This window comes from Daucus carota, chromosome 7 (genome assembly GCF_001625215.2).
Source record: "Daucus carota subsp. sativus chromosome 7, DH1 v3.0, whole genome shotgun sequence".
NCBI lineage: Eukaryota > Viridiplantae > Streptophyta > Magnoliopsida > Apiales > Apiaceae > Daucus > Daucus carota.
In genome coordinates this window covers 34,742,386-34,769,553 of record NC_030387.2, presented here as the reverse complement: position 1 = coordinate 34,769,553, position 27,168 = coordinate 34,742,386, and the positions used below count along the sequence as shown (strand labels likewise).

General features: G+C 34.6%; 3 protein-coding genes and 1 non-coding gene across 12 annotated transcripts; 2 read left to right on the top strand and 2 right to left on the bottom strand.

The window, feature by feature from the left end:
• Nucleotides 1-23: 23 nt before the first annotated feature.
• On the top strand, nucleotides 24-13,947 carry LOC108193642 (ribulose bisphosphate carboxylase/oxygenase activase, chloroplastic). The gene is made up of 13 exons (XM_064081027.1): nucleotides 24-443; nucleotides 605-690; nucleotides 777-786; nucleotides 1,661-1,723; nucleotides 2,399-2,512; nucleotides 3,220-3,281; nucleotides 4,462-4,516; nucleotides 4,717-4,918; nucleotides 5,192-5,298; nucleotides 5,895-5,950; nucleotides 6,660-6,752; nucleotides 7,447-11,485; nucleotides 13,317-13,947. The coding sequence occupies exons 1-12, from the start codon at nucleotides 104-106 to the stop codon at nucleotides 7,555-7,557; spliced, it is 1,299 nt and encodes a 432-aa protein (XP_063937097.1). The 5' UTR covers nucleotides 24-103; the 3' UTR covers nucleotides 7,558-11,485; nucleotides 13,317-13,947.
• A 131-nt stretch (nucleotides 13,948-14,078) lies between these two features.
• Nucleotides 14,079-19,793, bottom strand: LOC108196680 (uncharacterized). 3 transcript variants are annotated; one of them, XM_064081029.1, is made up of 4 exons: nucleotides 17,397-19,793; nucleotides 16,611-16,709; nucleotides 16,359-16,411; nucleotides 14,079-14,643 (listed from the first exon to the last, which is right to left on the bottom strand). In XM_064081029.1, exon 1 carries the CDS (start codon nucleotides 18,929-18,931, stop codon nucleotides 17,672-17,674), a length of 1,260 nt encoding a protein of 419 aa, XP_063937099.1. In that variant the 5' UTR covers nucleotides 18,932-19,793; the 3' UTR covers nucleotides 14,079-14,643; nucleotides 16,359-16,411; nucleotides 16,611-16,709; nucleotides 17,397-17,671. The 3 variants fall into 3 exon arrangements, with proteins under 3 accessions (XP_063937099.1, XP_063937100.1, XP_063937098.1); XM_064081030.1 differs by having other exon boundaries at nucleotides 14,079-14,383; XM_064081028.1 differs by having other exon boundaries at nucleotides 14,079-16,411.
• A 1,486-nt stretch (nucleotides 19,794-21,279) lies between these two features.
• On the top strand, nucleotides 21,280-25,040 carry LOC108195402 (U4/U6 small nuclear ribonucleoprotein Prp31 homolog). 7 transcript variants are annotated; one of them, XR_010285186.1, is made up of 4 exons: nucleotides 21,280-23,060; nucleotides 23,302-23,636; nucleotides 23,936-24,039; nucleotides 24,527-25,040. XR_010285186.1 is itself a non-coding variant. In XM_017362360.2 (2 exons), the coding sequence occupies exons 1-2, from the start codon at nucleotides 21,697-21,699 to the stop codon at nucleotides 23,318-23,320; spliced, it is 1,383 nt and encodes a 460-aa protein (XP_017217849.1). In that variant the 5' UTR covers nucleotides 21,280-21,696; the 3' UTR covers nucleotides 23,321-25,040. The 7 variants fall into 7 exon arrangements, 1 of the variants encoding a protein (XP_017217849.1); XR_010285184.1 differs by having other exon boundaries at nucleotides 24,135-25,040; XR_010285187.1 differs by lacking the exon at nucleotides 23,936-24,039.
• Nucleotides 25,041-25,758: 718 nt separating this feature from the next.
• On the bottom strand, nucleotides 25,759-25,830 carry TRNAW-CCA (transfer RNA tryptophan (anticodon CCA)). The gene has a single exon. It is a non-coding gene; the product is annotated as a tRNA-Trp (tRNA).
• Nucleotides 25,831-27,168: the final 1,338 nt, after the last annotated feature.

Here is a 27,168-nt window from a genome sequence, read left to right as displayed (position 1 = left end):
ATGACCGGAACTGAAATTCATCCCCAAGCTTATGTGGCGCCAAATGATCCCCAACCGTTTCCATTTCAATTAACAGATAACATCGTCAAATATTCCCCCAAAAATGACACACATCAATTTCATGGCTCTCCACACCAACTTGAACAACATCCCTCTCTTCTCCTCTTTCAAATCCCCCAATTTCAATACTCGCTTCAAAACCTCAATTGCTTCCCCCTTGTCAGTCCGCTCAGCTTCACCTCAAAATGAGAACGAAACTCAAGTTCCAGAGCCAGAGGTGCCCAAAAAGCTCTCCGAGCAGTCGTCGTGGGAGGCGAAAGACTCCGAGGGCAACGATTATCTTTACAGGCTTGGGAAAGAGTCTGATAACATGAATATCGCTGTGGGAGCTCGGGCTGGCGTCATTGATGATCTTTTCACCGGTCAATTCCTCGGCCGAGACTGTGAGTAGAATTTCTACTTTCACTATATCCTCGATAAATGAATATTCGACAAAGGAATTATAATTGTCGCGGTGCTAGGAACAATGTATTTTTATTCAATTGTAGGTTTAACCTCATTAGAGTATATCAATATGCTATTTTAATCTCGTGTTGAATTGCAGCGGATATTGTGTTTGATTATCGTCAAACAGTGACTAGGTCATTTGAGTACCTTCAGGGCGATTATTACATTGCTCCTGCTTTCATGGTACCTTGCCTTCACTGATCTTGTCTTTTTTTAGTGATTTTGGCTATCTATCTCATCTAATTGGCTTTTTCTTTTCTTATTGGCAGGATAAAGTTGGTGAGTTCGGTCTCTGCTAACAGTTCTTGTTAAGTTTTTGAATTTGAAACTAATTTGGTAGATTATTTTTTTTCCTACCAAGTGTACTTAGTAGTTTATGTTCGTTAATCCTTTATCTTGCTTTGTGTTTGTCCATCTTATAGGACTATTAGACTATAGCTGTATACTTTGTACTTAGTTTTGACCACATTACCAAGTCTTTGAGTTTCTTCTACAAATTGGATAATACACCAGAATACCACATGCTTTCGTAAGTGGTTTATTGGTGCTATAACATTTAAATAATGCTAATGCTTTCGTGCAACTGTTGGTAGATGTCATAAAGTTATGAGGGAATAGTTCACAAGTCGGTAGTTCATGAGTCGGTTCTAATATATATTATTTATTATATAATTGTTTTCATATATCATATTGATTTTGAATTATTTTTAGTTCACGTTATATGATCCATACATCGCTATACTGGCAGACACTAATTTATCTGAGATCTGGACCCTAAAAAAGTGCAGAACAATAAAACATAAAAATATGTGCAAAACAATTGTTCTGCACTTCATTTAGAGTGCAAAGAAATTGTTCCCATGCTAAAATGTGTTCTTCATAAACCCATATATCTTTATATAGAATTTATGTATATATAAAATTAATTAGTTTACTCCTGAGGATTGGTTGTTATGTAATCTAATAACTTAAATCAAATTTTAGTTTTCCAAAGATATATACATATGAAAAGAATTAAGTTCTACTCATTATAAAAGCAATTAATATATACCTGACATCCTTTATTTATGGGCTTATTCGTCTTTCTGTATATTCCTCTAGCATCGTTACTGTTTTTTTTTAAATAAAAGTTCAACATGTTTTTTGCTTGCAGTGTGCCACATCGTGAAGAACTACATTGCTCACCTTCTTAATGCCAAAGTTCCTCTGATTCTTGGTAATTATTGTATCACTGTACTGCAGGTCCTACAAGAGTGAATGTTAATGCTAGATAGCAAAAATGCATGGAACTCGGTTTAAATACACACACACACACACATGCCTACTAACTTAGCTAGTGGTACTACAACTTAGGCAGCCCCTTGCTTTCTACATTTTAGACTTCTCTGCAAAATGTAGGATAGCAAAACTAACAGTACATCTCATTTGGCATTATAATTACTTGGTGAATTTTATTGGTAAATTTAATGCACTTCGTAGATGAATCACACTAGATATTTATATGTGCAAACACTGTACTTGTGGTATGCATCGTCTCTAAAACAAATGTGTGTACATTAAATATATCACAGGTTCTAATGAGTCAACACCATTATTCCATTTTTTTTATGTTGCATTTTCTGTTCTTGTCCTTGCCAAATTGTCAGCTATTCTAATGATATCTAACTTATTTGCTGTTCATGCCTAATAAACTATGCCTGCATTATGTGTCTTTTTTTTATGGAATTCCACTTTCAGTGAGATAATACTATTTTCTAGAGAATATGGTAATGATTCACCACATCAAGGATTAAAAAGAATCTGACTTTCTTTTGGCCATGATTAACTATGGAAATTTTTTGTCTGTGGATCCTGATAAGCAGATTCTGTTTTCACGCATGTTGTCCAACAGGCATTTGGGGAGGGAAAGGCCAAGGAAAGTCCTTCCAAACCGAACTTATATTCCAGGCCATGGGTGTTGAACCAGTTATTATGTCCGCTGGGGAATTGGAATCGGAAAGAGCTGGTAAGATACTTTGTGGAAGATATGCTGATCTTGAATTAACTTCTTATTTCTTTTCATTGTTTATCTTATCATTGTGTTGCATGCAAAGTATGAAATCTTTTTAGGAGAATGCAAGTAGACCTATTGATAGTGACAATTTAATATAACCAGGGATCCCTTCACACGAAGTTAGACTGTTCTTTACTCTCGTTTGATTGAATGACTTGTGGTGAAACTACATTCTATTTCCAAATATAAATATTTAATTGAATTATATGTTTATTCTTAAATAATGAACCTTTACTTTGTAGGAGTCTAATTAAGTTAACTATGATATTGCAATTTCTATATTAAATAAGTAATTAGTAACTGCACTCAGTCAGTTTAGTATATATTTATTTGTTTCCACATTTGTGAACTAATTACAAATTTAAGATAGCAAATGTTGTAGAACAAAAATTTAAAACTATTCATATATTGAAACACAAAGGATATGAGAGAAGGCTTAATTCAGATACAAACATATTGATGTGACAGTTTTGTATGACTCCTCCATCCTTTCAGAAACCGTGCAAATAATAGTTAACTGAGAAGGATATAAAATTTATATCTCCTTGGAAACAGAGTTGAATAACTTAGTCACACTTACTAATCTCTCAAAGTTTCAGGATATTTATATGTATCTTTCCTTTTTCAGCTTATTGGATACTATATGTTTCCATTAACAGGAGAACCAGGAAGATTGATACGTGACCGGTACAGAACTGCTTCTCAAGTGGTCACAAATAAAGTTAGAAGCTTTAATACTTTCTACTGATATATGTATGTCTAGAGTAGTGAACTTCTATGTTGTAAAGTATTTATTATATTTTTTGACGCTATATGTGCTTTAGCCCTTAACAAATATATCTTACACATGGGGATGCACACCCCGACATACAGAGTCAATGAAAAATCTTGATATGATGAGGCTTTTTTGTATTCTACATTGAAACTTTAGCTGTTTCTCTGCATACGACTATAAGGAGGTCATAGGATATCAATATTTGGTTGGATGATGAACTTCCATAGGTTATTTGGTGCTAATATGAAGGAGTTATTAACACAAACAATCATACTGTATCGGTTTTGTTGGTCGTGATATCAGTTGGTTGATAGTAAGTATAAATTAATTGTGTGGAAAATCATAGGCACTGTTTTAAAATTGCTAATCCCTTCACAATTCTATAGTCTAGATTAGTAGGCATATGGAATTCAGAATATTAAAATCATCAGCCTTTTACTATATCATTTCCTCTTTCGTAATTGTACTATATTGGGTACTGTTGTAGACAGGGATCTAGGTAAGGGGTTACAGCTGGCACACTCCCAAACTCCGGAACTTTTGAAAAAATATTATTGAAAGTTTTATATCATTATTACAATATTTTTAGTTTAAGTATAAAGTTTTTTAATCCTTAAATTTTTGTCCCTCCAAATTTGTATAATTGAACGGTTTCTGTAAGTTTCATAAAATTGTACAGAAAGTAGAATATGTATATATAGAAGGTGTTGCAAACGAATTTCATCACCTGGCCCTCAGTGTCTCCATCCTGGTCTGTCCCTAGTTGCAGAGGACATGTAAAAAAGATCCTATTGTTCCTATTGTTCAAACTACTTTAATTAGGTTTATTTCAAAATCAACTACTGACAAGAGAACATCCTTAAGTTTGGTTTTTCTATCTTATAAAATGAACCTTCTGGCTACCATTAAGGCATTAACCTTGAGAAGTTAACAAAATATCTGGATTTCCTTGCACTTAATCATCTGTATTGATTTAGGATATAGTTTTGGTTTCTCCTAAATTCCCTAAAACTGCAACTGAAAGTATCCTTGCTTATATGTCCAAATTCTATTATCTTGGTAATTTTTTAGTTCTCCCCAACTTATCGGTGTTGTTGAGCTTTAGCTTTCTTAAAACCTGATGCAGGGAAAGATGAGCTGCCTAATGATCAATGATATTGATGCTGGCCTTGGTAGATTTGGTGAGTGACAGTATATTCAAATGAAAACTTAATTGGACTACAAAATGATACTGCCACAATTTTTTCCTGGTTTTTACTTTGTCCAGCTTGTTTTTCATTAACTTCTTCTGATGAATATTTGTCTGGATAAGGAATATCAAGTGATCTTATGGGCCCTGCTAACCGTGGTTCTTATTTTGATATTTCTTTCTGTTATTCAGGAAACACTCAAATGACAGTCAACAATCAAATTGTTCAGGGGACTTTAATGAATTTGTCAGATAATCCTACAAGAGTTAGTATTGGGCAGGATTGGCGTGCAACAGATGTTACACATAGAATTCCTATCATTTTCACGGGAAATGATTTTTCAACGCTCTATGCTCCTCTGATACGTGATGGAAGGATGGAAAAATTCCTCTGGTAAATATCTTGCCACAACAATGAAGCCAGTAACATTAGCATGCAATCTCATATATATTAGTGGAAAGTATTGACTACTCTTATGCCAACTACTTCCACAAAAAATTATATGCCATGATATCTACATATATATTGCAAGTTTGAACTTTTGAACTAAAAGTTATTTTATCATGAACTGTAATTATTGTAACTACTTAGCTATTCCTATAGTTACTGTCTGAAGCAAATTTCAGGGAGCTTATTATCTTTCTCAGATTCAATTTTTTTGAACAGGCAGCCTAACCAAGAAGATATCATAAATATTGTCAACAGAATGTACGAGAAAGATGGCATATCAAGGGCTGAGGTTGAACACATAGTGAATACATTCCCTAATCAAGGTAATTATGTGCCACATGTCTATTGAAAAAGAGTATATGCATAGATATTAGTGGTTCTTGTACACTTAAAATATGTCACAGTTCTTTGTGATTGTATCTTAGTTGTTAGTATCTTTAGAGACATCAGATTAACTACATTGTAGTCCCTTTCTTCGAATGGTCTGAGATATATAAAGATTTTTATACTAGTAATGATAAAATATAGGTAAATAAGAAATATATGTATTGTGTATGTCTGTGTAGGTATGAGTAAAATGTAAGCTTGGTTGTAGGCACGAAGATCCCATTATATTTTTAGATTCAAAGTCTGCTATCATTGTATTCAATTAATAGACAAAACTGAACCTACTAATTTAATAATTTACCTCAATGAAATTATGGCTGCCCCCCTATGTTCTCCCCTTAATGATAGGAAGGTACAGAAATAAATGTCTCAACAGAACCAAGAACTGTAGCATGTAGTAATATTTGTTCTTCTCAATTATATCTTGATATTCAAAGCCTTGACATTTGAGTGTGTCTAAGATTACGTCATATTAATTCCATTTCAAGTGGTTGTTTACTTCATCTATAATTATATAAGTTTTGAATGTCAGCGCTGGACTTTTACGGAGCTCTCAGGTCTCGTACATATGATAGGTCAATCTTAAAGGTAACAATTTTCTAGATTTCATGTTGAAGATCCGGTTCAATATATCTTTACAACTTAATTACTTTCTAATTATAGGACTTTTTGATTTATGGTTATTAATGATTTTTGCCCCCATTTTTTTTAGAGTTCCTGAATGTTACCTTAGTTAGCAGAATAAAGTTATATCACATTTTTAAATCCACAGCATAAAAATTACCAAATGCATTATTAGCACCGATAAGAATTCTTAGTTTACCCCCAGTTTACATATTTTTTAAACTGCTCCCCTTTGCTGAAGGTCTCTCTCATTACTTGTTGGGGAACATATCCCCCTCGATGATCCAGTGAGTGAACTCAGTGGGTGGTACTTTCTGATAAAGTGAAACCTCAATGAATTAATAAGTCATAAGTTAATAACCTCAATAAATTAATATTTTTCTCAGTCCCGGCATAGAGGTACATTATAATATAAATCTTTATAAAAGTAAAGGTTTCCGGTCCCAAAGCTATTAATTTATAGGGTTGGACTGTACTGGAACAGTTAAACCTAGGATCACCCATAAGAAATGTGAAACGAATGAATTTTTTAAGGCAGGCCCTTCAGTTATGTAATTAATAATTATTACTGTGGTTCATTCTGAAATTTCAGATTTTAGAGTGACAACCTGCTATGTATTCGTGCCTTGGACAATTGATCTTTGATAGGACTAATACATATTTCTGAGTGTAGTGGGTGGAAGATACTGGAGGTTTTGAAACTCTTGGAAATAGACTTCTCGGACGTAAAAAGGATGAAAATCTCTCCACGTTCATTCCCCCCCAGGTAGCTCAAGACTCAAATAAATTTTAACTTGCCATCTGTCTTGATAAAGACTTTTCCTGTTATATGTGCAGTTCTGAATGATTAAAAACCGACTATAGTAAAATCGCACCTACTGACCTATCCTTAAATACCAGTGAGCTTGATATGTTATTGTTCTCAAGTTTGGCCTCTAAATTGATTCGAATCTAAAAATGTGTTCAAATCCGGTTTGCTAAAAATATATAGTGTAGAAGTTCACTTGATATATGTTCTGTTAAAGGGAATTGTGAGCATTGATTGGATTTATTTGACCCAACATAAGCTTGATCAACCATAAGTGTTTGTAAACAGTGAATCGATATGATTAGAGAAAAGTTCGTGCATGTGCTTTCATATTTATAGGCTAGCTTGGTCCGCGAACTTGTTAACAAACGTTTATTAGAGTTCACTAGTTTCAGCCAGCTATATATTTAAGTTCAGCTCTTAAATTGTTTGACTTTGAAAATAAGCTCAACTTTCCCTTGTTTGATTTCGAAACAAACTTGAATGGAATTACACCAGATCGAAAATCTGTTGTTACTCAACATAGTCTTCAGCTTTTCGCAACCTTGTCAATCATGTATAGGAACTGTAACATGATATAAGTTGGATGTAGTGTATGCTTAGATTCAGTGTGATTTGGAGTGTATTGAACTCCCAAAAATTTGATTTACAGCAAACAATAGAAACATTACTCGAGTCCGGTTATTCTCTTATTGAAGAACAAAAGTTAGTAATGGAGACTAAACTTTCGAAGGAGTACATGAAGAATATGGATGACTCATGACTAATGGAGCAGGAAAAGGTAAGCATATCCTGGTTTTAAAGACATGAAATTCAACTCCGGATATATTTTTGGTGTAATTCATTTTAACACGAGTAAAGAACAATGATAGTTTTGCTAAATATAAATACAAAAATCAGTGCTGCACGTTTCTAAATATATAGTATAAAAAATGTGTAGCCAGGTGCGAGTTGCCCGACACCATAGATTCTCTCTTCTAAATAGGTGTATTCAAAAGTTGCTCTAGAAGGTATATCGGTAAATAACATCCTTTTTCAGCTTGCGTGTTCAAGTTGGCGATGATGTTTGTTCATTTTCATGACATGGTGATCAGAATCTCTGATCATCTGCTGTTTCAACTTGTGCAGCTTATTATTACAGTGTATATAATCAAATTATTTTGGTTACATAAAAATGAAGGAGAAGGGTGTCACCCTAAGTTATACTCCTGTTTACAATAAGGCCCACAGCTTTCGCGTGTTACACGAGTCGTATAAAACTTTCGCATGCTACTTACACAATTATTGTACACAGTTAACAACATCGCACAGACCAACAATTCAACATGCGCTATGGCCATGATATTTATTTTACCTTGTAATTCACCTAGTATTCCTCTTGCTTGTCCCTTCTTCCCATTTCTTTCCAATCAATAAACAATTTGAGTAGTGTAGTGTTGGCAGAGGTTCCTCCTCCACTGACAGTGCTGGTGGAAACAGACGAAATAGACCTGAGGCTGAGCCCAGAGCTAAGCTTACGCAAACACATTGTGCGTTTCGTGCCCACTTGCCATCACCCACCACTCACCAATAGAGCTCTCCTTTCCCTTCACTGCCTTGGAAAATGTCAATTCAAATCGCATTTTCGGCCCACATTTGCCATATAAACATGGTATGAGATTCTTCTAGATTGGCCTTTTATATGTTTTACATATTCTCCACTCCTGCCTCTCATCCAGTATATATAAAGCATGCTTACATGATAGACCAATATGTTTTATATCTATCTGTCCACCTTGTGAGATTTCAGGATTTTTACATATAAAACCAAACATATCTTGTTGACCTATCTTTTGGATAAAGCTCGTCCATGTACTTGGATTCTTTCTGGTTTGTAGTCTAGCTTCAAAAGATTACTAGTTACATATGATTGCTAAAATTTTATATCAGTGTAGCACTACTGCACCAAGTTTACCATTTTTGTTATGTTCTTCCCATTCAATGTAAATTTTAGTCATCATTTGGTTTAGTTCTACATGTTACCTCTTGCTAAACTCACTCCCATATTATTCCACGATGATTTTCGGTGAACAAGATATTTAAACACTCACTTATATCTTATTCTCGTATGATTTTTGGTGAACAAAATTTTCAAATTGTATACAAAACTCACGATTAATGTTTAACGACATATTTTTTTTTCATGCCCCGAGTCCTTTTTGACATATTTTTGACACTTTTTTCATGCCCCGGGTCCTTTTTGAATTTTATTAGGAATAGCCGTATAGGTTTTGCGGAGACCTCTTTTATTTATAAAACAATAATCTGATAGTCATGTATTTATGGAGTATCATTTAATTAGTTAAATAAAATTTGAACATGTGTTCTTCGCCTAACCGTGCATGTGTTTCAAATTTCAACCAACTTTGGTAGTTTATACGAAGTCCCAGAACCTCAATCTATTTGTTCGAATATGAAATCAACCGAGGGGGAAAAGATATTTATTATTACGATCCGACATTTTATGAGCAAAACGCAACCTATCAAAAACAACAATTCTGATATTTTCATTCTCAAGATTCAAGGCTATTACTTTAACACCGCTTATAAATTCAACCATTTCCAAGAATTTCTAGGGTCACTGGCACGAGCTGCCATGAGACAGACAAGTCGCTCCTTCACTATTGCAGAGCGGCCACAATCTGACTAAGATTTTAAAGTACTAAATCGTGTAACATTGTAGAAGAAAAAAGAAGAACTGTCGGACGATCTAACATCTTGAATTGTAAAAAGACATGTCAATTTTTCTAACACTAATATTTGGGACATTTTTCTTGAAAATTATGATAATAAAAGCCAAATTCACCTGGCAGAACTCTTTAGTTTTTAGTAATTAAAATGTTTAAAGTCAAGAAAACTGACACTATAGTAAAGTAGTTTAAACTGAGTCGTAGTTAAATTGATGAGTGTCATGGTGCAATTGGGAAGATGTCGCATCCCTTGTGAAATATAAAAGGAGCAAGTTTTTCTTTAAAAATCTAGGCTTGTCTGATGCCCTATCCTTTTCGGACCGTATAGTTCCACCACGTGGCTTCTAAAATGCTACCGACACTACTCTGCCGATCATCATCGTCTCTGTCATCCCACTTTCATTATGTATCATATCATCACTTCAATATTATTTTGCTTTAAACATTTTTAATCAAAAAGAAATAATAATACAAGTGCTCATATCCCGTTGAAATAAAAACTGGTCATTTATATATTACCGTTTATAAAATATATTATACAGACGGATTATAAGTGATGAATACTCAGATGGCAATTGATATGAGAAGGCGTCAGCTATATATGCCTGGGCCTTGGAAAAGAAATGTCAAAGTTGGAGGGGAAAGAAAAAACACCAATGGACAAAGGGATCCCAAGGGCCATTAACACCACGTGTCTTATTCACACTAGCCAGACAAAGTAGCAGACTTTTTAAATTTTAAATTCATTAACGGTTTTTCTATGGTGTGCCCAAGGGCACACACTAAGCACTAATTTTTATGAGTTTGGTGCATTTTTATTGGTCATGTAATCATAAATATGGATGGCCCCCCTTGCATTTACACCAACTCCACCGATCAAAATCCACTAAACTCATCAAATTTAGTGCTTAATGTGTGCCCTTGGGCACACACTAGAAAGACCCATTCATTAACACTGAAAATTTATTATTCATCATCGTTGAGTCTTTAATAGTTACCGTATGATTAAAAATCGGGAAAATATTAAATAATGATAATCAAATGATCAAAGATCAATTGACATGATTAATTGAATTAAAAATCAAATATATGATTTATTTAGTATATCAGTTTAATATGTTATATAACAGTTCATTTATAAAACTTTATAGAGATTAATCGAATTTAAAAATCAAATCAGACAAAACATCTTGGAGGAAATTAATCGATCGAGTCAGATATTTTTAGAGCCACGATTACTACAGAATTTTACATATTTCAATTTTCAGTATAATATCAGCTATACGCAGGAAATGCTTCTACAGATCCTATTCGAAGATCCTCCCACCTCTGTACACATCGAATAACTCTCCTAATTATATTGACCTTGATCTTTCAACATAATCTTACAACTAATACAAATAATTGACTACTCTAACCGCAAAATATATTTGTTTGATATAAATACATACTTAAAATGAGGAGAGTGAATCCCCAATCTCCAAGTCTATTCTATATATGACTCGCCCAACCGCTATTTGTCGTGCTGCTCTACACTACTGCTACTACACACTCCCTCTCCAATCCTAACCAACAAATCTCTCTCTCTCTCTCTCCATCTTTTTATAACTCTCTTTCACACCACCACGAACTCCGCTCTAGAAGATATTCCCTCTACTACAGCAGTTGGTGTTTACACAAAAGAGTTGATCCATTATATACATGCACAAGTTACTATATACTTCAAATAAAAGGGTACATAGAGCCACATATCTACATATCAGTTCAAGTAAATAATCAGGAGAAGGGGAGTTCTGGCGGGGCTAAGAGAGATAGCGAAGCGAATCGGAGGCAGTGTCAGAAGGAGGAGAGGGAGGAGGAGAAGGAGGCCGATCAAGGTGATGGAGCTATGGAAAAAGATGGTCTTTCCTGTCAGAAAACTTTGTTTAAGTGTTGTTTCTCGTCTCAAGGCTCGCAAAAATGGTCAGTATATTATCCTGCTTTCAGTTTCATTTTACATGTCTACATATACCTACCAAAATGTTAAGATGAAAAAATATTCATAATAGGATAAGCAGCAGATTAAAATATCACAGTCCGGGAAATAATTCAAACTATGTCGAAGAATTTTGCAACCAATGATTAAAAAAGACTGCCCTCCGAAAATTGTATATGATCCTTCACATGAACAATTTGGGTCTTTTTCCTAACATCGAGTTATCTTTTAATTTAATATTTTATACCTTCGTCTTCCCCTAAATAGTAGGAGTAATATTTTTTTTCATCGCTGAGAAGTTTTAGTAGTATTTCCCTTTGTTCTTATTGACAGTATACTTTAACTGAAGAAGCTTCTGTACTAGTATTCTTAGGAACTTGATTCTTTCAAAGCATGCGTTTGCACAATTTGCAAACTTCTTACCTTTACTGATATTTTCGTGATTTTCATTTTTCCTAACATTGTTCTTACCGTTACGGGTCTTCTGATCGTGACAGAACTACTAATCTCTACAATGTTTCCTTTATGACTTTTTTCTAATCATTTAACCACTCAAGACCCTTATCAAGTCGGTGGTGTTTTTATCCACAACTACTTGATGATGAAAATTATGGTCATCGTTGCTGGTAAAAAAGCAACTCTGACCTAAATTTGAATTATAAATGATTTTATCTGTTCTCTATTTATGAAATAAATTGGTGTTTCAATTTAATACTGAATACCTTGTATGTATAATCTTCCTTCTCTTTTTATAAAATAAGTGTATTTTTTAAACTAAAATCTACTTAAATATATCATAACAAAATATTATTAAGTATTATATGGTGGTTCACTTCCTGCAAAACAATGTTATTTTCATTAATATTTAACGGAAGTCAACATATAATATGGAAATTTGACACATGAAACTATTTTCCGTACCGACCATTTACAAAATCTTTAGTGGGGAATGATGATTTATAGTTATATATAGTTTATTTAAAAGTCAATAATAATGTAAGAAAGATCCCACAACATAAAAGCTTTATATTTAAATTTTAAATAGCACTCCATAATGCTACCGTCATCATAAAGTCCAATGGAACTCACTAAAATTGTTAAGAACTGATGGTGGGAGAGCTTTTTCAGCTTTCATTATTGTACTCTCATTAGTAGAATAAGGAGAAGGGCATGTAAAAGAATAAAAGGTATTGCTAGAAGATTCCATTCACTACTAATGCCTTCATCCACTACACTAGTTCCACTAAGTCATAATTAGAGTGTTTAGTTTCCGAGTTTTAAGTTAATAATGCGTACTTAAAGAACTCTAATTTCATACAATAATCATATAGGAAGTAGGAACCATTTATATTATCTTGCACTATGCTGCATATTTTATATATACCTATAAAATGATCTCAATTTAAAGGAACGGCTTGCTAGTTGCTCCATCCAGTCATCCACTAGAGATACCGAGTATTCCCACACACTATTGTCTATACAACTTAGCTCGGTTAATGAACCAGAACAATCTCCACTTTATTCCTTTGCATTCCCATATAATATTCGTAAAGATTTTCAAACACTAATACTGTCAGATTCAATACTAAAGTAAGAGCCCTTTCGTATTGAGAATGATATATCTAAATATGATGTTCATACTATGATACCAACCTTTGTAGTCTAGTTCAAGATTTCAATGCCTCTAAAGTTGGAAAAGAGACGACACCCTTCGTGGAAGAATTTGCGAAATAATGTATACCAGTATGATTTAATTAAAAACCAGATAATGTAATCGAACAGATTAACTTACTTTTGGTTGGATGTCGCTTGATTTAGGTGCCGCACTCCTGAAGCTTCACAATGATATACAAACCTGTGGTTATGAGGATGTTCAGGTAATGTGGGAAATGCTTAGGAAAACAGAATCCGAGATGATCTCACGCTCCTCAAAGAGGAAGCATAAGCCATTTTGGAGGGTTTTTCTATGGCACAGCCATGAAGGCCCTTCAACTTTCTCCATGAACAAACTTAACTAGGGTGTCTCTGGTTCATATATCAATAATACATGTCTCCTCTGATGTGCTGCAACAAGACATGGATGCATCAGTATCTAGAAGCAAACTTCTAACAGCTGAGAAGGTGATATGGTTTAAGAGCAATTGGAAGTATGTTGATCTACATTACCACTTACCAGTACAACAAATACTTTTACAAAGGTGGTCATTGTAAATATGTAATGCATTTACCAATATCTTGAATTTTAGGGTAAATCTAGCAAAACAAAAATTTCGCTTTCCCTAAAGATCAGTGATACAGTATCTGTTGTAAGTACTAGTTACAATCATAATCGTTCCCTTTTCAAAGATTAAAAGAGGAAAGTATTGAATATCTTAGCCCAAATTTTGTCCCTGTATCATGGTATTGAACTGGATTTATGAATGTTCGTTTTATAAATTTTTTAGTAGAAGCATCAAGCAAGCCAACTATCTACTAGACACCTAATCCAACTAGCTAGTTGACCTCTCCCTCAGGAATTGCATCAATTTCATTTTTGCAAATAACAGAACCGAGATCTAAGCTTACCCATGTGACTTGTGTGACTCTAACAATTAGTTGGGTCGGTTCCCAGAAGAGTCTTGAAATCTAGTCAAAGTTTTTACAAATTTTACCGAACCATGCAATAAACATGAAAGGACTCGAGGGAGATGATGACAATTTAGAAAATGCAAGGTATAGATGGATTTTAAAACACTTTGCAGATTAAATGTCTCTTTTCTTACTTCTCCTTTCTTGCCTTTTTCTTCTTGCATCCTTAGCTTATCCCAAATGTGGCCTTTTGGTTGTCACAAATGTCCAAATTTCAATCAAAGGACTGACACAGAAGAAGTATCGTGTACAAGTGCCTGACATGAGTAAGGAAGCCGAAACCGCAAAGTCAGAGTAACATACTGCAAATCAACCAGAACTCAACTCCACTGGACCCGATCAGTAAAGTTGAGATGGAGGAGAAGTAGCAAGTATAAACAATTTATTGGAAAACTGAACTACTAAATGACTTACCTCACACAGGAATAGGTATTAGTTTTGTTGTTAATATGGTCAAGCAGCCAGAAAAACTTGATAATACGAATACTCCATTACTTGAAAAATAAAACTGGGGAGGCTGTTCTTAACAAGTCAATGAAAAAAATGTTTAAGTGATTGTGATTGTGATGTTTCAGCTGTTTGCTTAAAATCTCCAAACCTTTACTTCACTGAAATAACACGAAGCATGTAGAACAGATTTAATGCAGAGAAGATAAAAGGCATGGAGAAGAAACTAACAGATGTACCAAGAAGTTACCAGACAAATATTCTCACTAATGTACTACCAGGGACAATTTTGAGAAATCAAGGTTCGAGTTGGCTGTGATCGACATCCACAACCCAAATAGAGAGGGAGTGTAGAAAGATTTGAATGTTGATATCTCTAGAATGAGTACATGTTACAATGCCATGCTTTAATTCATAGATTTTACTAAGTAGATTAGTTTGAACTGAAGATTATTTCCTACAAAGGACATCCTGAGTAGTTTTTTAAAATTCGAATAATCTAGCTTAAGAGGAATGAGAATTGATTCGCACGGCTGTATAAATAATCCCAAAGGGTCATCTACTGTTCTACAACTTACTAATAAAAGTTCTCTACCTTTCTCATAATGTTCAATAGCATGATGAGATTCTCCCCAATCAACGCACATTAATGATAGAACATGTTCATACAGGAGTCATACTGGTTTCTACACTCAGAAGCAGACAAGCTGCATCAGGCAAGAAATCTTCAAACCAAATTGATCATCACAATATTCTTCAGCCCAAATAAGATTTTTGATAAGAAGATAAAGAGAGACGGGGTAGTAAGCGCAACACACAACCACAACCCAAATAGAGAGGGAGTGTAGAAAGATTTGAATGTTGATCATCTCTAGAATGAGTAGATGTTACAATGTCATGCTTTATTTCATAGATTTTACTGAGTAGATTAGTTTGAACTGAAGATTATTTCCTATAAAGGACATCATGAGTAGTTTCTTAAAATTCGAATAATCTAGCTTAAGAGGAATGAGAATTGATTCGCACGGCTGTATAAATAATCCCAAAGGGTCATCTACTGTTCTACAACTCACTAATAAAAGTTCTCTTCCTTTCTCATAATGTTCAATAGCATGATGAGATTCTCCCCAATCAACGCACATTAATGATAGAACATGTTCATACAGGAGTCATACTGGTTTCTACACTCAGAAGCAGACAAGCTGCATCAGGCAAGAAATCTTCAAACCAAATTGATCATCACAATATTCTTCAGCCCAAATAAGATTTTTGATATGAAGATAAAGAGAGACGGGGTAGTAAGCGCAACACACATATACTCAACCACAATTACTTAAAGTTGAGTATTAGACCTAGCCTTGTAAAGCTGATCCATGACAAATGCTATTTCCAAGGTCACGGTTATTATTGATGCAAACCTGGACAATTCTATTCATATTTTTTTAATTGCGAGTTACAGTAATTAAATAGGGCACCAAGTGGTATCACATGTTCAGGTACAAGGATATGTTTAAAATTAGTTATCTTCCATTATGGCACCAACTCATATGTAATGTATAGAACTATTTTAAGAAAAATACATGGAGAAAGAACTGTTATAAGACATAAGAAGAGCTCATAAGAAGAGCTCACAAAATGATTAAACCTTCATATTATTTCACTTAGAAGTTGATAGAACTTTTCAGTCATAAAAAAGCATGTCTAAAGCGCGTACTAGAGCAGATGGAAGAAAGAATAACAGAACATCAAATAGATCATAATGAAGATGGCAATCAGAACACTTACAGAAGCTTCAACCAGAAAACTGGAAGATTGACGTCTGCAATATGAGATTCAACCTGTAGAAACGGTAGTTATAAATCATAAACCATTAGATATAAAAGTGACAAAAATTCATGAATTGACTGACAAGTGACAAGAAAATATAATGTGGACATTGAAATAAGATGTTTTTAGTCCTAATGCAGTATGTTCCAGTAGAAAGATGCTTTGAAAAAAATAAAATCTTAATACTTAAATAAAATTAGGAGGGTATACCTCTTTGAGAGCCCAAACTAAAATTGTCTTTCTCCTAGAATAAGATTGATAACTTTCTACCGATCCTGAGCCTTGGGACTTCGCATAAGTATGTCCCAGCTTCATATGCAGATGGTCAATATAAGATACAATAAGAAAAAAGTTAAAGTAAAAAAGAATTTTGAACACAAGTAATGTAGTAATGCAGCAAAATTATTCTTCATCAGAAATAAAAAGAAAATATTACATGAAAAAGTAAGCAAATACAAATCAGGTTTCATTTGCAATGTACACCTCAACAACATTAACAAAAGAAGCTTCTGCAAATCCCTTGGTCAACTTAAAGTGAAATTTTGGTTGTTGCAAACTGATTAGATGGAAATGCAGTGATAACCTGACAGCTTAAGTTAAATGTCAGTTCATAATGTTATATATAACATCCCAAGCATCTCACTATTAAATGTCAGTGATCTACACCATTCAACTCTGACTGGCCCTTCTAGGAACATAAAACAACAAGAACTAAGGAGTTAATTTTTTGTAGTGCAGGTATACAATTGAATTAGAAGAAAATAAAAGGAATATCCAATAAACTACTTGTGCTAGACAGTGTGCTTAGTATTAAGATTCTAGTCAAATGATTACAGTTAATATTACATGAACAAGAACTCTTGGCCCATGTAATTTCAACTTCTTACTATAATATAGAACCAACATGTCTTCCTACAAAATTGTACTAAATCTCCTGATGACCTTTAAATTACAAAGAAACTGGTAAAGATAAAGTAGAACATATGTTTATCTTACAACAGAGCAACCAATGGAGTTGTTTTCTTCAATTGTCACTGTTTGCTGCTGATTCATGCAGCATCAGAACGAGGTGAAGCTCTTTAGAAGGAGAATACATACATTACTGCTTTGATGCACCGGTTTCCCCTAGAAAAGCCATTTGAATTAGACTAGTCCACAAGGTCATGGAATTAAGTCAAGGCATCAAGAATGGCCAGGGCATGAGTAAACCTATATATCTTTCGATAAACCTACCACTTCAAATCCGAGAAGTAGACAATAGAATAGTAGTCTTACATCTCTTCCTCATCTGCATGTGCCCGTATTTTCTCCAGCAACAAGGGCCAGTCCTCCCCAAGCTGCTGTGGATTCAACTCCATCGCAGTTCTGAAATCTAGCAAAGATGTTGGACAACGGGGTCTATGTTCATGCGTAACTTCTGAAGGACTACTGCTACTTTGTGTCGGATAATGGTAACCAGGTCTATAACCATTAAACGTCCTTAAATGAACCTGATGCTTCTGAGAAATGTGGTCTGATTGAAAAAGCCCTGACCTTGCTGCCACTAGTTCATGACAAGACTTAACTAAACCCTTCAAGTGAGCTTCCAAACCATTGTTCAGAATTTCAGCGCTTTCACTTGATACCCCTTCAAGGCCATTTGCTGTAGCTATCTGCTCCATGTGTTCCTTTAATGTAACAGTATCCATCAAATCACCACTGTCAAATGAACTAAGAATTTTACTGCTGCTAGCTAAAGGCACTAGCTTGCGGGCTCCACCTGTACTAGCAGCAGAAGATGGAATGCCAAGCGGGGGGTTAAGTAATCTCCTAGCAGATACCTCTGTCACATCTTTCTTAGCTATTAACTCAGTCTGGTCCGTGCTGTGTACAGAAATTGTACCAACTGCAGATACTTTAGACAATTTTACTGGATGGTCATCTAAAAGTTGCGTGTCTTTGTCCGCTTGACGTTTGAGTCCTTGATGCTGCTGCACTGTCCTATTAGGTGTAATAAATTCACCATTTTCTGAAGCAACCCTAAAATCACTACACTGGGTAACCAGTGGTTGTTGTGCCTTTCCATTAGCACCAAGAGCACTACGTCGATCCCCACCTCTCCGTTCTCGAATTCCTGTCCTAGCCTTCTTCGGTGATAATGGCAGTATGCTACCATTTGACAAAGATGAAGGATTTTGAGGCTGATTTATAACTGGATGAAATCCATTTTGTTCACGAACATCACCTAAAGGCTCTTTACAATCAACAACTACAGCAGCCTTTCGAACATCCACTCCATTGGCCAAAGGTGGTACTTTTGCTGTATAAACATTTTCGAGAATAGAACAAATGAACTGATTATGCAGTGGAATATTCTCCCTACCAACAATCCCTTTACATATCCTATTAAACTCAACCTTGTTCACTTTTAACTTCAAGAATCTATCCAAAAGCTTAAAGTAATGCTTAGACCTCTCTGGCCCGATCTTCCTTACTATCTCTGCTTTCAGTCCAGCAAGATTGATCCGTTCGTGCTGACGTATTGTCTGCATTTTCAACGCATCAATTCTGTACAGAACAATTTAATATAACACTTTCCCCCGATCCTACAGTATAAAATCTCAAACTCCTACTTCAACACCCTCGTTTAGGGTTTCGCTTCATCTTCAAATCAGAACTCTAACCTCACCACCACTACTAACACTGTACCAAAACCAACAATAAAATTAAAAACAACCTAATCATACAACAGTGTAGACAATTCCCAACTAACTCTCCCTCCAAAACCAAACTTCCTCGAAATTTAAATTCCGATCCACCGAAACCAAAAACTCACCCAAACAGGAAACCACAATGCATCAAACTCCAATAAATTCAACACACATCATCCGCAACCACAATAAACACCTCCCTACAACTCCAACAAAAACCTCGATTCAATCAAACTAACAAACTCAAACCACAAACAATCTCCGCCACATATTAAACAACAACAATAGATCAAACACTACAATTTCAACTTCAAACTATACACACAAGCAATTACAACAACACAACACACATTGAACAGATTTAAGCTTGCGAACACAAAATTGAACTTGATTGAAGCATGAAATTGGTACTCTGACCTTGTTGTGAACTCCAACGAACTGAATCAAATACTATAGATTCAGAAATTGTGTGTAATATGAATATTCAACAGAAGCTTTGCTCGTTGGATACAAAATAGCTGTTGCGCAGTTGTCACATTCGCATTATGATTCAGTTTGATAAAATTCAGTTGCAAAGTGTGTGTGTATATTTGTGTTGGTTGTATGTATAGGTTGAATCAGAGAATGAAGATACTGGCTCCGTGATCGCTGCTCCGATACTCTCCCGATTCTCTTTTAGTTTTTGTTTTTGGACAAAAATAAAAACTTTCATTTTCCTGTTTTTATTTTTATTTCTCGGTATATGACGCGCGGATATGAGGAAGTTGAAACTACGCTTGCTTGGATTGGTTGTTTGTAATAAGGTGTTAGCGAGTATTGACACGCTTTGAGGTGTTTTTTATTGGTGTAATGACTGGATTTGGGGATAAAATCAGTTTTAGTTTATATATATATTATTTAAATTATTGTTTCAAGGAAGCAAAGTTAATGAAAAAGTAGAGAGCAGAATTTGTGAAAAAGTATGAGCAAAAACAAGGGAACAAGCAGTCAATTAGTATAATATGTTTCTTTTACAAATTTGTTGGAAAGAAATTGATATTACAACATGAAAAGAACAGAAAATTTGTTGAAACAGGGAAAAAAATATAAATTAATATATTTTTTATGTTTTTGTCAAAAAAATCGTTTGAAGCAGATTGTGTATGTTTTGAATGTCATATAGTTTTGAATGATGAGCAGAGGAAGAAAATAAGTTTTTGAAAACTTTTTACGTTTCAGATGTCAAATAGCTGTGAATGACGAAAGAGAAGAAAATAATTTTTTGAAGTTTTTTGTAAACCGGAATATACTGACGAAGTATATATTAATTCAAAGACAAGTATTTCTCCCTGTCAAATGATGATTGTATTACTTATTTGTTAACTTTTTCATACTTCGTCGTTTATTTTTATAATGACGTCAACAAAATTTTTCACACTTCATCGTTTATTTTTATAATGACGGCGTTTCTTTCCCTTTTCTGACGGGCATATATAGATTTTAAAATAAAAATATTGATTTGTAAAGATACATCAAAACTAGACATCATGTCTAAATGATCAATCTGGTAAATTCTATTGACACGTGCCTCCTCAATACATGACGATATAGAAGCCGATGATGGAGTTTTTTTTATGCAAGTCATTCAACTCTTACAACCATTTCATCTTATATTAATAATGAGACGAAAAAGATATTTTGATGAATTCATGTAAAAAAAAATAGCATATACACATGTCCAAACAATTATGTTACGATGTGCTAACTTTATTTGATAAGTAAAAACCTACCACTAGGACAATGAGATCGATGAATTTATGTAAAAAGTAATAAAATCTATACATGTTCAAGTCAAATATGTCGCAAGATAAGTAAATGCTATTGAAGGACCACGATGATAATTGTGTGAGTCCACATGTGTGAATACAAGTTAATTAAATTTAAACAATAATTATCCGTTAATTTCTAATATATAATAATTTATAAACATTAAAATAACGCACCTATTAAACTAGCGACTAATTTAACCAAAATTTTACAATTTCAAAATTATATTTTAATCTCTAATATTTAATTAGCTCAAATAATCAAATATATGTAAAATTTTTAAAATCATATTTTAATCTTTAAAATTTCACTTAATTAGACCAATAACAATTATTTGTATTAATAATATTTTCATGACCCCTGTCTTTAAGTGTTAATTGACCGTTGCAGTAGAATTACACGGGAAATAGGAGATGGAGCGGAGGAGCCAAGGAGGGTGAACGCAGAGGCGGAGGAGCACCTATGGAGAGGCTAACTTTTGTTTGCCAGGTGTTTAACTTGGGCTTGGGCTTGGTATGAACTCTATTTTTTTTTTAGTAACTCTGGCCCGTACGTATATTATTTCTGAGTTTGATTAGGTTTTGAACGGGTTTTCTAGTTGGATTCAAATAAATATTAACTACTCAACTTTTTGTTTTTGAATTATTTTAGATTTCTATTTAGTTTAGGTTTAAGATATTTGTCTAGTCTATATATAGACGGATCTTGTAATCTGTAGGTTATTTTGTTACAACTTTGAGGAATTGAATTCAGGAGAGTTTTTGTAAAGGGTTACAAAATATTTAATTTAGAATACATCAATGGAAGAAGATTTAGATGACATTGAAGCCCTTAAGTATGATGATCTGGATCATGTATCCAAGCTGCAAAAAACCCAGCGTTATATTGATATCATGCAGAAAGTTGAAAGTGCACTCGAGAAGGGATCTGACGTCTCCAAACATGGTGGTGTCGATGATCCAGAATACAAACTGGTCGTAGACTGCACCACGTTGTTGTTGGATATCGAGAATGAAATTATTATCCTTGGTAATTTTATCCGTGACAAGTATCGACTAAAATTTCCAGAGCTTGAATCACTTGTTCATGATCCAATTGATTATGCCCGTGTGGTGAAGAAAATTGGCAATGAAGTTGATCTAACACTTGTTGATCTACAAGGACTAGTGCCCTCGGCTATTATTATGGTTGTTTCACTCACGGCGTCAACCACAAGTGGCAAGCCACTTGTCGCTGAAGATCTCCACAAGACGGTTGAGGCATGTGACATGGCAATTACATTAGATTCGGCGAAGAAGAAGGTTCTTGATTTTGTACAAAGTAGAATGGCGTATATTGCTCCAAACCTCTCTGCTATAGTTGGTAGTGCTGTTGCTGCAAAATTGATGGCAGCCGCGGGTGGTTTATCAGCACTGACTGAGAGGCCAGCATGCAATATAAAGTTTCTGGGTGCCAAGAGAAAGAATTTAGCAGGATTTTCAACCATGACTTGTCAGTTTCCTGTAGGGTCGTACATTGAGCAAACAGAAATTTTCCAGAGCACTCCTCCTGCTTTAAGAACGTGTGTTTCTCGTCTGTTAGCTTCGAAATCCACACTTGCTGCACGTGTGGATTCTGCTGGAGGAGATGCAACTGGGGGACTGGGAAGTGCTTTGCGCGAGGAGATACTTAAGAAGATTGATAAGTGGCAACAACCGTCTCCCGCAAAGCAAGTGAAACCTCTTCCTGTTCCTTGTACTGAGCCGAAAAAGAAGAGAGGTGGTCGTAGATTACGGAAAATGAAAGAAAGATATGCTGTAACTGACATGCGTAAGCTAGCCAACAGGGTGCAATTTGGAGTTCCAGAAGTGAGCTCTTTGGGAGATGGTCTTGGGGAAGGATATGGAATGCTGGGCCAGGCTGGGAGTGGAAAGTTGCGTGTATCAGCAGGTCAGAACAAGCTCACTGCTAAAATTGCAAAAAAAATTAAGGAGAGGAGCTTTGGTAGTGGTGCTACCTCCGGACTGACTTCAAGTCTAGCCTTTACCTCTGTTCAGGGGATTGAGCTCTCCAATCCAGAGGCACTAGCTAATCAGCTCGGCAGTGGAACACAAAGCACCTACTTCTGTGATACAGGAACTTTTTCGAAGATAAAGAGACATTGCAAGCCCATGCAGTGCAACAGGTAATGTTGATAAAAGATAATATGGATAATGTGCAGGACTACAGCTGAAGCAGAGTGCTTTAATTTTCTTAAAGATGTGATTTGATGATTTTAAGCATTTGCATTATGTTTATATGACACCTTTATATTTTATTAGTCAAGTATGATACACTGTATCTAATGCGAATAGAATGTAAAATTCTGATTAAGTGAACTTGTTACCAAACCTTATGTTTCAATAATATGTTGGCAACTTTTTCAGGGAAAAAATATATGAATAGTAAATAATGGACAACGATGGCAATGATGATGGAGATCATTCTAGCAATTATGGAACAGGAGGATAACATCGGTTGTCTAAAGCTCCATGCTTGATGCGGTAAATTATTAAGATGTTATTAAATTACTATACTAGATTTTTCCAAGTAAAAATATATACAATGTCAAAATTTTCTATAGAAATGCTAATCTTGTGGGCCTGTTAATTTATGATCATCTTTTCACTACGTTCTTAGAGGTAAATGCAGCGGAGGCGGAGCGGCTGTTTACTTAACAATATTTGTGTTGATCAGTGAATATCATATACAAGAGTCTAAGGTAGCCCAATATTTCTTGATACATGTTACTACTTTTGCATATTTATACTATATTATAAAAATCGAAACATTGAAAGTTTACTGGGTTTGGTTTTCAGTTCCTCGTAAACTTTAAATTTTTATCAAAAAATTTCGAATTTTAACTTCTTTAAATTGAATTTCTAGCTATGCCCTTAAGTGTGTTCCGCCAATATTGTCTTCTTTGAACTGTATATGAGCCAGTTAAGGTAGCAAGCTTAGTCAATTGTAATTTAATTTATTATTGATTAGAACTGGTCTTTTGTTAATTGTTACTTAAAGGCACCAGCATCCATCCTGAGGAACTAAGTTTTAACTGCATTATTCACGATATTGAAGATAGTATTGCTTTGATGGTCATGAAATGATTGAGGAATCGTCTTCAGGTTATCAATTGGGCTTTAATAAAAGTGTTATATATCTCATTCTGTAACTTGAGTATTTTGGTATTAAACTTGATCACCTCTAAAACACTGGACAGGATGCTAGCCAAAACGGTATCACTTAAAGGATGACTAGTCTACAGAGATATCATTAAGAAAGTTTATTTCTAATTATTTTTTTTCGGAGCAAATTGTGTCAGTAGCTTCTGTAGGGTGAGAGTACACGAGTCATGATAAAACCCTTTGAGCCAGAATTGTACTTGTATATTACTGTAATGCTGGCTATGTTTGGTAAGCTAGAGATCAACTAAAGTATTGGTACTTGAAACCCTTTGAGCAAAAAGCGCACAACAATTTACCACCTTTTGTTTGCTCACATCCGCCTTGCATTTTGGTTTTTGTTTTTATTACTCTTTCAAATATTTTGTTTTCTGCTTTTTTACTAGAAATGCGGTGTATATTATATTGATTCTCTGTGCAATATAACCAGATTGAAAGATCAGGTCGTAAACTTACCTTTGGCTGGAATAGAGGCTATCCTATCAAGGAGGGGATGATATTCAGTTTGAATCAGAAGGTGCTGTGTGTGCTAAAATGGGCCTAATTTAAGAACCCAGGCCTAAAGGAAATAAAACAAGTATTGGAAAGACACCTTCAGTATCTTATTCGTTTCCAAAAGCTGCATAAAATATCGACAGGCTCCGAGTGGCATCCAGGAGGGTTCTTGATGCCCTGTTACTCAGAACTTGGCCATAACCCTGATGAATGCCGCTCCACAACTGAAATTGAAATTGGATGCACGCCGTTGGTATCCAGTACTTGTTTTCTTTCCTTTAGGCTTGGGTACTTATATGCATCCCACTTCAGCACACCCAAAGTTATGTTTAAGACCTGCTCTTCCAAACTGGTTTGTCCAAAGTATGAGTTAATATACAAACATTTCAACCAAAGAAGCAGAGAATGAAATATTATAGACCCAGTCGTCTAAGTACTTGTTGCTCAAAGGGTTTCAAGTACAAGTATTTTAGTAATTCATCAAGAACGCACGTTCTGTTTAAAAATATGTCTGAGGTCTTCAAAAATTTAAGTAACAATAACATAAAATTTAGGCCAAAATAAAAAATGGTAGAACTTGTCTTAACAAAGACAAGGTATTGCAATAAAATATTCACAAAATGAAATTAATGAATCTATAGTTGCATAACGTTACTCCCTCCTTCCCATTTTAATTGTCCAGTTTGACTTTTGAATGGTCAAATTGACCAAACTTTGACGGAGGTTTACACCCTTAGTATAATTTTAAAAACTAAAAAAATTTATATCATCATAAAGTACATACAATATATTATAAAACGTAATTTTTACTTTTTTAAAATAATAACAATTTTGTTCTACATGCTTGGTCAAAAATTGGTCAATTTGACCATTGAAAGTCAAAACAGGACAATTAAAATGGGAAGGAGGGAGTATAACTTATACACGTGCATGATGCAGCTCTTTTATATTTTGCAAGAAAAAACTAAGAAAAACAAATTCACATAGTGAATCATATTTTGTATGCTATTGCTGATATGTGTCATCAAAAACTGTTGTTTTCGTCTGAAAAAATGTAAAATTTATGATCAGACATACGATTTACGGTTCGATTAATCAAAGTAATATTCCAGAGGAAGGGATGGGATAATTTTAACCAAAGTTTCGACAATTTACCAAAATTATTTATGAACCTGACGTGAATCGAACACGCAACCTTCTGATCTGGAGTCAGACGCGCTACCATTGCACCACAGATCCAATTGTTTAAAATTACGTGTTCTAGCTAGTTATACGGAAGCAGACCTCCAAACAATCATAAAAATACAACCCAAAGACCGGAGTTTTAACTTTAAAAGTGCTTATACTCCGTTGTCACAGATCGCATCTCCAGCAGATTACTTATATCATGTCTTAAGTTAAAAATCTAAGAAATATGGACAAAAATTCACTCCTGCGGAATCCTTACTCAATCCCTAAACTTTAGGATCCACTTTTCATTCCTAATAAACAGGTAACCCCTAACTCATTCTTCATTTGTTTTTTAATGATTAAATATTCAACTCTCACTTTTTGAACACTCTTTCCCATATTTTTCTTATTATTTTTTTGTTAAAAAATTTGAATTTAATACTATAATAATAATATGGAACACAAAGAGGGATCATTGTTGGAGTTCTCAATCAATATAGAATCCCTATTTCTTAAAATTTGAATTTTTTATTATATATTTAGGGAATCTAGTTGGGACTCTGCTGGAGATGCTATAACCATCCAAATTTTTTCATATATTACTTACTCACTAACAGCCATCCAAATTTTTTAATGATTCAGTTTTAATAATATAACTAGCCCTAAAACCCGTGCAAGGCACGGGTTTTGTTCCTAGTATTATGAGATAATTTTTCAAATTTATATGCGTGAGTTAGCTATCTATAGTAGGCGATAATTTGTAATGTTAACTCTAATCAAGTTGAATATACATAATTTGAGCTTCAATGATCAGGTAATGCAACTACGTTCCCGGAGGTGAAACAAAGATGAAATATGAGTGTTGAGAATTTAATTTTAATTTCTCAATTTACTGAAAGACATATCACCTTTTGTCTTTAACATTTTTCGTGCATTATTTATTACTATTATCCAATGGCAAGCGTACTTCTAATAGCCTCGAAGTTCTGATCGTCAAGCAATTTTCGTCCTATTATTCAAGTTTCCGAAAGTCTGGACTCATGTTGCATTTGTTGGTTGTGTGGTTGTTTTTGACGGCTCTACATCTGTGTGTGCTCCTATTTTTGAAGTCTATGCATCTGTGCACGCGCCTAATTTTGAAACCTCTGTAGCTGCGTCTTCTAAAACTCTTGTGACGGTGTATTACTCACATCCTTGTGACGTGTTGTACGGTGTGACCTTAATTTAAAAGACATAAACCTTTCTAATGATGTTATTCACGGTTACTGGAATCTTGGACATGTCTCCATCCTGTGTACAAGGAAGCAGTCATGGAGTGATATCGTAATGTGTATTGCGATACCCAAGTTGAAATTCTTATTACCTGCCCCAACTCCAAATTTTTTGCTAAGGGCACACTGACAAGCT

Coding starts and splice junctions, on each gene's coding strand:
- LOC108193642 (XM_064081027.1), top strand. CDS start 104: ATGACACACATCAATTTCATGGCTCTCCACACCAACTTGAACAACATC. Junction 444..604: donor TCAATTCCTCGGCCGAGACT/GTGAGTAGAATT, acceptor GTTGAATTGCAG/CGGATATTGTGTTTGATTAT. Junction 4,517..4,716: donor TGCTGGCCTTGGTAGATTTG/GTGAGTGACAGT, acceptor TCTGTTATTCAG/GAAACACTCAAATGACAGTC.
- LOC108196680 (XM_064081028.1), bottom strand. CDS start 18,931: ATGCAGACAATACGTCAGCACGAACGGATCAATCTTGCTGGACTGAAA.
- LOC108195402 (XM_017362360.2), top strand. CDS start 21,697: ATGGAAGAAGATTTAGATGACATTGAAGCCCTTAAGTATGATGATCTG.